Source organism: Sitophilus oryzae, unplaced genomic scaffold, assembly GCF_002938485.1.
Source record: "Sitophilus oryzae breed Bouriz unplaced genomic scaffold, Soryzae_2.0 scaffold_1582_pilon_pilon, whole genome shotgun sequence".
Classification (NCBI taxonomy): Eukaryota; Metazoa; Arthropoda; class Insecta; order Coleoptera; family Curculionidae; genus Sitophilus; species Sitophilus oryzae.
This window is the reverse complement of record NW_022146261.1, coordinates 1852707-1864582: the sequence shown is the minus strand read 5'-3', so window position 1 is coordinate 1864582 and position 11876 is coordinate 1852707. Positions and strand designations below refer to the sequence as shown.

Here is an 11876-nt window from a genome sequence, read left to right as displayed (position 1 = left end):
TATTTTACAGATTATACCCAAAATCATAAACAAAAACTAGAAAAAGTTTATGAAAAAGTAAAGGAAGATCTAAATAAACAAAAAGAGAAAGTTGTTTCTAAACACAATGTAAAAGGAAACACAAATGATGAATTTAAATTAGGACAGACGGTATATAAATTAAACCCTTTAAAAAGGAATAAATCAAAAAATAAATTCTTGGGACCATATACTATAACAAAAATGTTAGAAAGGAATCGAGTGGAAATAACTCGGAAAAAAGATCCGAATAAAAAAGAAATACTACATATTCAAGAATTGAGGAAACCACCTGTTTCAGATTAACCCAGGAATACTACCTGTTCGGATTTTATGATTTCTGTAATATGAATCGCCTCGGGATTCAAGAGGTTTCGAAGAGAGGGCGCTACCGTAGTCGGTCGACAAGGGTCGATTTCGCTTGCGACGCTTAAAAAAGAAGATGGCTGCGAACCTCAGCAAGAAAGACATTTTCAGTTAAAAGTAAATTTGTTGTTAAATTTACAAGTAAAAATAAAGAATTATCTATGGTCCTTCAGGCGGCTATCATTTTAAGGTGACCCCAACCGCAACATTTTTGGTCATCGAGCCGGATAAGTGCCATTTTGATCATTTTAAAAACTGGATATTGCCGGGCTAGAAACGAGCCTTTTGTCACGAACTGGAAGAACATCCATGGTGGCCGGCTAGCAACAAAACGCAAGAAGTGAGTCTGTCCCTATCTATTTCCTTATTTTCCTATTCATGCATGCTGTGCTCGACTAATAATGTTTATAATATATTCATAGTAAATTCAGTAGTTTTTCAAGTTAATAAAGACTAAAGACGATAAAGTTATATAGTTATACAGATCGGTATACGTAGATTTGTCATAAATAATTGATCAAGGTTATTTTCTTAAGAGTTTTAATACGGGAGATTTTATTAAGAGTCCCACTACTACGGGATATTCTCTTAAGGGTCTCACTACTACGAGATATTTTATCAACGGCTTCATTACATATTTAACAAAAGAATCATATTGTATAATTTAATTTAAGGGTATTTTTTAAGTTTAAGGTACCACAGAAATAATATTTAGTAACTTAACGATTTATTGTGAGTGTAATTGAAAAAACAAATTGATAATAAGATAACATTGCTATAAATTTAGTAAAAAGAATATACTGCAACAGAAGAAGCTATAGAATTGTGTTAAATATTATAATTTATATTGCAATAGGTAAGATTTGAAATGGCTGAAGCAATAGATCTCAGAAGGTTAAGAACTAGGCGAGGTCAGTTGAGAGGCATAGCCACTCGGTTTCAAAGTTTTATGTCTAACATGCAGGATGTTCTAGAAGTAAAAACTAGGTTGGAAAAAGTAGAGTCCGCGTTTGTAGAGTTCGATCAAGTTCAGTCCGAATTAGAGCTATTAGATGAAGAAGAAACAGAAGTTAGAGAAGAAATAGAAAATGTATTTTACAAAGCTATTTCTACAGGTAAAAATGCATGCGTTGATGCTAATATTAATTCACAAATATTACATACACCTCAAAATCCAGTAAGTAACATAAAGCTACATCCTATAAATTTTCCTATTTTTAGCGGAGGTTATGAGAATTGGATTAATTTTAAGGATACTTTTAATTCCTTAATAGATAATAATGTATCATTAGATGCGATTCAAAAATTTCATTATCTGAAATCTTGTCTTCGAGAAGACGCAGCTCAGATTATAAGTTCTTTAGAGGTAACTAGTAGCAATTATTCAATAGCTTGGAAATTGTTACAAGAACGTTATGAAAATCAAAGATTAATAATTCATAATTACATTAAAACTTTATTTGAAATATCTCCAGTTCAGAAAGAATCTTGTAAAGATTTAAGAAATTTATTAGACACGTTTTTGAAAAATATTAGAGCCTTACATTCACTAGGACAACCCACAGATCAATGGGATACACTCTTAATTTATTTATTAACATCTAAACTCGATTATAACACAAGAAAAGAGTGGGAATGTTCATTAAAGAGTAACAATTTGCCTACTATGGTCAACTTAACGGATTTTCTAAAGCAAAGATGTATGATATTAGAAACAATAAATGTAAACAAAACAAAATCAGATATATCTATTTCATACAGAAAAGGCCATGATAATAAGAGTCATTCTTTTGCCACAACTCAAAACTCCAGTTTTTCATGCTATTATTGTAATCAACCTCATCCTATTTATAGATGTCAATCATTTTTTAAACTTAATTTAGAGAATAAACATAAAGAAATTAAAAAATTAAAATTATGTGCAAACTGTTTAAAACCAAATCACGCTACAGATCAGTGTCAATCTCTTAGAACATGTTTTAAATGTAACCTAAAACATCATACGTTATTACATGACTATTCGAGTAACAAAACAAATGTAACTTCCTGTTCTCATTGCGCATGTAATAATAAAATACCAACTGAAGTTTCTGAAAATGAAAAAGATAATAGTGAGAATCAATCTTCATTAAATTTATCTTCTACTGCTGCTCATTCTTTATCAAATTATGTCATGTTATCGACAGCTGTTATATATATAAAAGATAAATTTGGAAATTTGCATACCTGTCGTGCTCTTTTAGACTCAGGTAGCCAAAGTAATTTTATTACAAAGTCATTAGCAGAAAAATTACAGTTAGATCAAAATCATACTAACATTTCAATATCTTGTATTGGTAAAAATAATACTAATATTTCAAAAGCAGTAAATTCTACAATAAAGTCAATGTACGGTTCATTTACAACTAATTTAAGTTTTTTCATAATTTCTCAGATTACTGAAGAGATACCTCAAATAAAATTTGATATAAGTCATATTAAAATTCCAGATAATATACAACTGGCTGATCCAAAATTTAATATTCCAAATAATATAGATATTCTTATAGGCGCTTCAATATTTTATGACTTAATAATGGGCGAATCAATAAGTTTAGGTACAAAACAGCCTACATTAAGAAAAACTAAGTTAGGTTGGATATTGTCAGGTATCATTCACAATAAACAAGTAAATAAACAAATATGTAATTTATCTTTAAATAAACAATTGACACGATTCTGGGAAATAGAAGAAGTACCATTTAAAAAACATTTTTCCCTTGAAGAACAATATTGTGAATCATACTTTAAAGAAACTACCACACGTAACGAAGATGGTAGATTTATTGTCAAGCTACCACATAATGATTCAGTTAATAAACTTGGGGATTCTAAGGCCATCGCTTTAAAAAGATTAAATCAAATCGAATTGAAATTTGAAAAGGATCAAACATATAAAACACTTTATAATGAATTTTTAAAAGAATATTTAGATATGGAGCATATGACACTAGTAAACACAGATTCAGATAATATTGATCATTGTTTTTATTTACCTCATCATGCTGTTAGAAAGGAAGACAGCAGTACCACAAAATTAAGAGTAGTTTTCGATGGTAGTGCGATTACAAATACAGGAATATCATTGAATAATTGTTTGCATGTAGGCCCAACTATACAGGATGATTTATTTGATATAGTAATTCGGTTTAGAACGTATCCTATAGTATTTACTGGTGACATCGCGAAAATGTATCGCATGGTTTTAGTACATCCTGAGCATAGGAATCTACAAAGAATTCTTTGGCGTGAAAATGATAATGAACCTGTTCAATCTTATACGTTAAATACTTTAACTTACGGTACAGCTCCAGCATCATTTTTAGCCATTCGATGTCTCCATGAATTAGCATATCAAAATCAACATAGATATCCTGAAGCTTGCAATAAGATACTTAAAGATTTTTACGTAGATGACTTACTAACCGGTACTAATACGGTAAAGGATGCACTTAAATTAAAAAACGAGATATATGAGATTTTAAAGTCCGGTGGATTTGAATTACGAAAATGGTCATCAAATTCACGAGCCTTTGTTGAAGATATAAATTCTAATTCTACTCATTTATTTTCAGATAAAACAGATTTTAAGTTACTAGGTTTAATTTGGGATTCAAAAACAGATATACTACGATACTCAGTAAACGTGAACTATAATAAAACAAATATTACTAAAAGGCAAATTTTATCATTAATATCACAAATATATGATCCTCTGGGATTGATTGGCCCAGCTACTATAAAAGCTAAGATTATTATGCAAAATTTGTGGCAATGTGAGATAAATTGGGACGATCCAATTCCATCAGACATAGCTGAAATCTGGCAAGATTTTAGTAAACAATTAAATTCATTAAATGATATTTCAGTGCCTAGACATGTATTATGTAATTCTTCAAATTATGTTGAACTTCACGGTTTTTGTGACGCCTCCGAGAGTGCATATGGCTGTTGTATCTACCTACGATCATTAACTAATTTCGGAGAATGTACAGTGAGATTATTGTGTGCAAAATCAAAAGTAGCACCACTCAAACGAATAACTTTACCTAAATTGGAATTGTGTGGAGCTTTACTTCTGGCTAAGTTAACAAAACGAGTTCTTAGATCTTTAACGGTAAACATAGAAAAAACATTTCTTTTTACTGATTCCAGCATTGTATTATCATGGATATCGACAGAACCATGTTATTTAAAAACATTCGTCGCCAATCGAATTGCGGAAATTACCGAATTAACGTCAAAAGATAAATGGTATCATGTAAAGTCAGAATTAAATCCTGCTGATATTATTTCGCGAGGCACAAATCCAAACATTTTAAAAGATAAAAAATTATGGTGGTGCGGTCCTAATTTTTTAAATGATAATGCCAAGCCGTTCTCAAGCAGAACTCCTGACTACAGAGATAGTAATGTACCAGAAATGAAAAGAACTGTAGCTTTAGTTTCAAATACTGCTGAGATATCTAATATCTTTACTAAATTTTCTTCCCTAACAAAGCTTAAACGCGTAATTGCATATGTTTTACGTTTTAAAAACAACGCTTTATGTAAAGATAATAAAATTTCAGGTCCTCTTAGAGTAAATGAGTTAAACAAAGCTATGACTATTCTAATTAAGATTGTACAATTTCAAGAGTTTGCTGACGATATAAAAAATCTTACTTCTAAAATTAAACTGTCCAATTCTAGCAAGCTGTTGAATTTGAATCCATTTTTAGATGAAGATGGTATTATTAGAGTCGGCGGAAGATTAAAACATTCGCATTTAAGTTATAATCAGAAGCATCCGACAATATTACCTACAAAGCACACCTTCACAGAACTGTTAATATTACACACTCATTTACGATATTTACATATGGGTACTCAAGCACTTCTAGCTACAATTCGTTTAGAATATTGGCCATTATCAGGGAAAGTTGCCGTCAAGCGCATCTTGCGGAAATGTATTAAATGCTTTAGAGCTAAACCAAAGTCTGTAACTCAAATAATGGGAGATTTACCTTCCGATCGTTTTTCAACATTAAGACCATTTTATAAGTGCGGTGTAGATTACGCAGGTCCTTTATATATTAAAAATAGTACTTCTAGAAAAGCAAAAAATGTAAAAGCTTATATATGTTTATTTATTTGCCTATCAACAAAGGCAGTTCATATTGAACTAGTGCGTGATCTCTCAACTGATGCTTTTATAAATTCTTTAAAACGGTTTATATCACGAAGAGGTAAACCTTCTGACATCTATTCAGACAATGGAACAAATTTTCGAGGTGCAGCTAGAGAGTTGCAACAATTATATAGTTTCCTTTCTGATAAGTCAGTTAATGAAGAAATTTTGAATTTCTTGGGACAGGATAAAATTTCATGGCATTTCATTCCGTCAAATTCGCCGCATATGGGAGGTATTTGGGAGGCCGCGATCAAATCAGCCAAGTATCATATAAAACGCATATTATCTCAAGCATATTTAACTTTTGAAGATATGTACACATTATTGGTTGAAGTTGAAGCATGTCTGAATTCTAGACCCCTTACCCAAATATCCAATGATCCCCTAGATTTCTCCTTGCTTACCCCAAGTCACTTTCTTATTGGAGACTCTTTATTGGCCATACCTGAAACCAACATCATTGAAGCAAATGTTTCACGTTTGAATCATTACCAAAGGTTGAAACAAATTCATCAACACTTTTGGCAAAGATGGTCACGAGAGTATTTGTCTACATTACAAACCAGATCCAAATGGAAGACCAGTCAACAAAATAATCTAAATATTGGGCGTTTGGTCATCCTGAAGGAAGAGTCATCACCACCTTTACAATGGACGAGAGGCCGAATAGTCGACATTCATCCAGGATCCGATGGACTTGTGCGCGTCGTTTCTGTGAAAGTGCCGAACGGTCGCATAGTTAAGCGGTCTATTGCTAAAGTTTGTTTAATGCCAGTCGATTAAAAGTTCGAAACTTTTAAGGTGGCCGGTATGTTCGGATTTTATGATTTCTGTAATATGAATCGCCTCGGGATTCAAGAGGTTTCGAAGAGAGGGCGCTACCGTAGTCGGTCGACAAGGGTCGATTTCGCTTGCGACGCTTGAAAAAGAAGATGGCTGCGAACCTCAGCAAGAAAGACATTTTTTCAGTTAAAAGTAAAAATTTGTTGTTAATTTACAAGTAAAATAAAGAATTATCTATGGTCCTTCGAGCTATCATTTTAGGTGACCCCAACCGCAACACTACCATAAGAATGAAAGCGCTTGCCCAAATAAAATCGACATGGAAATTTATACAGAAGTATTTGAGTATAACTAATTTCGAACAATTTAATGAAATTCAAAATCAATATTTTAGAATAAAAATTGCTTTTGAAAATAATACCTAATGTTTCAAAAACATACAAATATAATTTTTATAATACATAATTTAGCAAATTTATTGCAAACTAAATAAATATTCAAATTAAACAAATTAATCCTTTGCTATAGTGCTAATAATAATGAAATATAAACATGGTTTAATTGATGGACTGGGGATCGATAATCAAATCAATAACTGGTAATTTAGATCAGTATGATGCTGAAAAATATAATAAAGCCATTGAAAATCTTTCCTGACAATCAGTTAAAAATAAAAACTATTATTAAAAATCCAATTTCAATGTTTGACAAATCAATTGAAAGTTTCAAAATATTCTATCTAATAATCAAATAATAAATTAAACATCGTATTGACATGTTAGAAACAATTCTTTATAATACTGAAGCATATTTTCTTGACACATATCAATATTTACTATTACAAATTACTCTTTCACAAATAATCAATGAATATCAGATTATTTATGATATATTAGAAAATCAGAAACTGCCATAAGTTTTGCTAAGATAAGCGTATTTCACAATTCTATTGTTCGAGTGACGAATTGTTCGAGAGTAAATTCTGTTTTCACGAGGAAATTTTAAAGAACTCCTAAACTACAACACCCAAACCTGAACTTATAAATTTAATACTTTTTGAAAAACTATAAATATTAAAAGTTATAGTGAGACAAATAAAATAATTTTTATTTTAAGAAATACCCTATTAGTAAAATAATAGTTATAATTTATATCATCTTTACCCATTTCCTGTAAAAATAATCACTCCCTAAATGTAATAATACTAATGCAAAATGTATATTTAATGAACAGAATTACACTTCTGGACAATAAATGTGAAGAAGTGACTCAAGTGAATTTATTTGCAAAAGACTCTAATATAGTTAAGATATCTCAAAATAATCCATGTGAAGTGAACTTTTAAAATATAATAGAAATTTATTTCCTAGTGTTCATTTAACACCTGTTGAAATTTTAGAAAATAGTTAAAAAAATTGAACAAAATAAATGGATAATTATATGTCCTAAACAAACTATTGCAGTTCAGTATTATCAAAGTAATCATGAAAATATACCTTTACTAGGAAGTTACATTATTGAATTAAATTCTGATTGCAGAAATAAGAAAATCAAAACCGACATAATGATTAAAAATTAGAGTGATACAGGGAATTTAATTATAAAAATATTCAATTGCCAAAATTAAATTTTACAAAGATGTCAGAAAAATCTATAAATAAATTAAAACCATTAAATCTAGATTCTATTGATTTAAATAATATACATCCTATTAGAAATATCATAGAAAATGATTTAGATCAGCGGTCGCCAACCTGTCGATCGCGAGCTACCGGTAGCTCGCGGATGCAATTCTGGTAGCTCTCACAATTTTAAAAACACAAACTGCAAAAATCAGAGAAGCTTCCGAAAATTCCACAAAAAAATGTAATTGTCATAATATTAAACATAAACAGCGGCAACGTTGCGGTGAGCGATGCCGCTGACGCCATCAAGCTAGAAGCGGCTAGAACCGACCGGCCGGACCAGCGCGTTAGTGTTCGAGAGAGAACGGTCTGGATTGCTTTGAACGGTATAAATACGCACGGTGCGGCGACATTGCGCTTAGTTTAAAACTGAACCTGAACGCATAACCAACGTCCAGCGGTTGGGTTAGTAGAGAACAACAAAAAAGAATATTATGGCAAGCAGTAGTAAGAAGGTAAAGACATACCACTTTCATTCGGAATGGGAAGAACAGTACTTTTTTACAGAAGTTAAAGGTAAAAATGTGTGTTTGTTATGTAATACTTCGGTCTCCGTTGCTAAAAAAGGAAATATTGAGAGACATCATACAACTGTACATTCTAATTTTGAAAAATCATTCCCACTACATTCTGTCGCCAGAAAGGAGAAACTGAAACAGTTAAAAAATCAGTTAATCGGACAACAATCAATATTTTTAAGAACAGTCGACAAAAATAAGGCTGCAACTGAAGCATCGTACCGTGTGTCCCAGATAATTGCACAAAAAAAGAAACCTTATGAAGACGGGGAAATGATAAAACAGGCGTTTTTAGAAGCTGCTGATTCGTTATTTGCCAACTTTAGAAATAAAGACGAGATACTTTCAGCTATAAAATCTATGCAACTTTCTGCTAATACAGTGATGAGACGTGTAGAAGTAATGAGCAATGATATTTTTTTACAGTTAAGAACTGACTTAGATAACTGTGTTTATTTTTCACTTCAACTGGATGAATCAACAGATGTGGTTGAGACTGCCCAGATGGCCGTGTTCGTCAGGATGGTTTTTAGTGATTTTACGATTAAAGAAGATCTTTTGAAGTTTATTCCACTGAAAGGATACACTACTGGACAGGAGTTGTTTTCTCATTTAAAAAATATTATTTCTTCCGAGAAAATTCCAATATCGAAAATGGTAGGCTTGACAACCGATGGCGCTCCAGCTATGGTGGGTTGTGATAAGGGTCTGGTGGCGTTATGTCGTAAAGATGAAACTTTTCCGCAATTTCTCTCTTACCACTGCATTATCCATCAGCAAGCATTATGTGGAAATTTTCTGAAACTAAACAACGTTATGAAACTGGTGGTAAAAATTGTGAACAAGATTAGAGCTCAAGCATTACAAAGAAGATTATTCAAAACTTTGGCCGATGAAGTCGACTGTCAATACGGGGACCTACTCCTTCACTCTGGAGTCCGATGGCTAAGTAGAGGACGAGTGCTGAAACGTTTTAATGATGTCCTATCTGGCATAGTTCAATTTTTCAAACAACGCGATGAACCGATTCCGGAACTAGAAAATTCAATCTGGCTTCGGGATTTTGGTTTTCTCGTGGACATTACAGAGAAATTAAACGAACTTAATTTGCAGCTTCAGGGGAGAGACAAAGAACTAGCGGAAATGATTTCTGATATAAAAGCATTTATCAGAAAGCTGGAGTTTTGGGAACAAAACCTAATTAACAGCGATGCCAAGCATTTTCCTATTCTTTCAGAAAAGATATCTCAAAATCCATTAGAACCCTATGACAGCAAATATCATGTAGAAATAGTTTCTACCTTGAAGAATAACTTCAAAAATCGTTTTAAGGACTTCGACGAAATGGCTTTAGTAGCGCAGTTTGTTGGTTCACCCTTTATGGAAATTGATATCCAACAGTTTGCAACTTGTGTTATGCAGAACTTTGGCGAAGACATCGCTGCAACAGAAATGGAAGTAATTGAGTTTCAAAATGATTTAGCCTTAAAATCGTTAGTCTCAAGTACCAAATGTATCTGGTCTATTGTAAGCAAAGACAAATATTCAGTTCTATGCCGTGTTGCCTTGAAAGTGAAAGCATTATTCAGTTCAACCTATTTGTGTGAATCTTCTTTTTCCAATATGAAGTTTATTAAGAACAAATATCGCAATCGACTTACAGATGAACATTTGGATAATTGTATTCGAATGGCTGTATCAAATTATACTGCAAACATTAAAAAAATTATCGATGAGTCTGAGTGTCAGCCTTCCCATTGAACGTGCTTTTTTATTTCTCAATGTTTATGTTTATGATAGTGCGTTACTTTTTTGTTGATATTAATAACAATTTTTAAATCTTACGTGACATGCCGTTGTGGCTGGATAAAAGTTTGTGTTTATTTTTCAAACACCTTCGTTTGGTAGGTAGGAATGTAGCTATGAACAAGTACGTACTAGTAATATTAGTTGTTTTGTTATTAGTTTATTATTAGTACCTATGACATGTATTATGTATTACCAGTTAAATAGTAAAATAAATACATATAATGATAAATTAACTCTGGATTATTTCATTTACGTTGCGTTACGTGGCTTCCGTGTGGGTAGCTCACTGTTTATTCCAAAATTAACATAGTAGCTCAACACATTGAAGAGGTTGGCGACCAGATAATCGATTAATCGATAGAGATAATCGATTAAACCATTTATTTTTGAAACTAGTATTAATATTTGGGTTATTATAATGTATGTTTTATTTATATTTGTTTTAATTTATATATTGTATAAATGTCAGATATTTAACAAATTTAAAAGAAGAATTTTAGAAGAAAAAGAACTGACCTAGACAGCAGGGACTTTCCTAGTACCCGGAACAAGCAGTTAATAAATGAGGGCATTCCGGTCAGGCAAAGATACAAGGAGAGCACTATATGCCAGTCCCTGTTAAAGTCCAATTAGCCCAATTATTAATCAAGTTCCTCCAATGGGTTCAGATGAGGTAGAAGTTATGCCATTAACTGAGATCATGAGGAAAACAATGGAGGAGTCAGGTGTCTCACTTGAGGCGCAATATGTGTTAGGAGAAAAAATTAATGCAAGTGACAGCTCAGATAAGTAATTCAGAGAATAACATTTCCTTGAAGATATGGAGTTGGAAGTACTTCCGGGAGTTCACGGCATACACCTTAAAGGTACCTAATGATCCAGTTAACAAATTAAGTATCATACACTGGAATAATAAAAGTTTACTGGCTTATTCTGAATTAATAATTTTACTCGATTTATAAACTTCAAACGTAGTGTCTTAATGAAACATGGCTAGTCCGCACATCAAAAGTTATTATCCCATCATACAGTATTGTAAGGAAAGACGAACCAGGATGGAAGGAATAAGCCATTCTGGTCAGCTCTTCACTGCCATTTGCCAGTGCAATACTAAGCAGTAATATAGACTGGAGGGTTCAGTATTTAGAATTTCCATAAAATTTGTCGATCTTTGCATATTGCCCTCCGGACATTCATCTAACGAGAGAGAGAATATCAGGTTTATGGACAAATGGACAAATAAACATTTTTTGGGGAGACAGCAATGGACAACACAGTAATTTGGGGCTCTTCCGCAATAACTACACAGGAAGAACATCTTAGCTAAATGCTCTGAAATATGATATATTGATAGCAAATGACGGGTCAGCGACCAGGATTACTCCCCAGACCAAGGGAAAAGTTGTGGATATCACCTTAATGACGGCAGAACTAGGACCAAACATCTCATGGAAATTGTGGGCGCCCAGGCATGAGTGATCACTT

The 11876-nt window shown here is 32.4% G+C and overlaps 2 protein-coding genes across 2 annotated transcripts; both read left to right on the top strand.

Moving 5' to 3' along the window:
• The first annotated feature begins 620 nt into the window (after nt 1-620).
• Nucleotides 621-6576, top strand: LOC115879629. The gene is made up of 2 exons (XM_030896524.1): nt 621-724; nt 1241-6576. The coding sequence occupies exon 2, from the start codon at nt 1253-1255 to the stop codon at nt 6377-6379; it is 5127 nt and encodes a 1708-aa protein (XP_030752384.1). The 5' UTR covers nt 621-724; nt 1241-1252; the 3' UTR covers nt 6380-6576.
• Nucleotides 6577-8498: 1922 nt separating this feature from the next.
• Nucleotides 8499-10343, top strand: LOC115879583 (general transcription factor II-I repeat domain-containing protein 2-like). Its single transcript, XM_030896478.1, has one exon. It carries the CDS (start codon nt 8499-8501, stop codon nt 10341-10343), a length of 1845 nt encoding a protein of 614 aa, XP_030752338.1.
• Nucleotides 10344-11876: the final 1533 nt, after the last annotated feature.

What these genes read in the sequence shown, in the direction of transcription:
- LOC115879629 (XM_030896524.1), top strand. Translation starts at nt 1,253, where the DNA reads ATGGCTGAAGCAATAGATCTCAGAAGGTTAAGAACTAGGCGAGGTCAG.
- LOC115879583 (XM_030896478.1), top strand. Translation starts at nt 8,499, where the DNA reads ATGGCAAGCAGTAGTAAGAAGGTAAAGACATACCACTTTCATTCGGAA.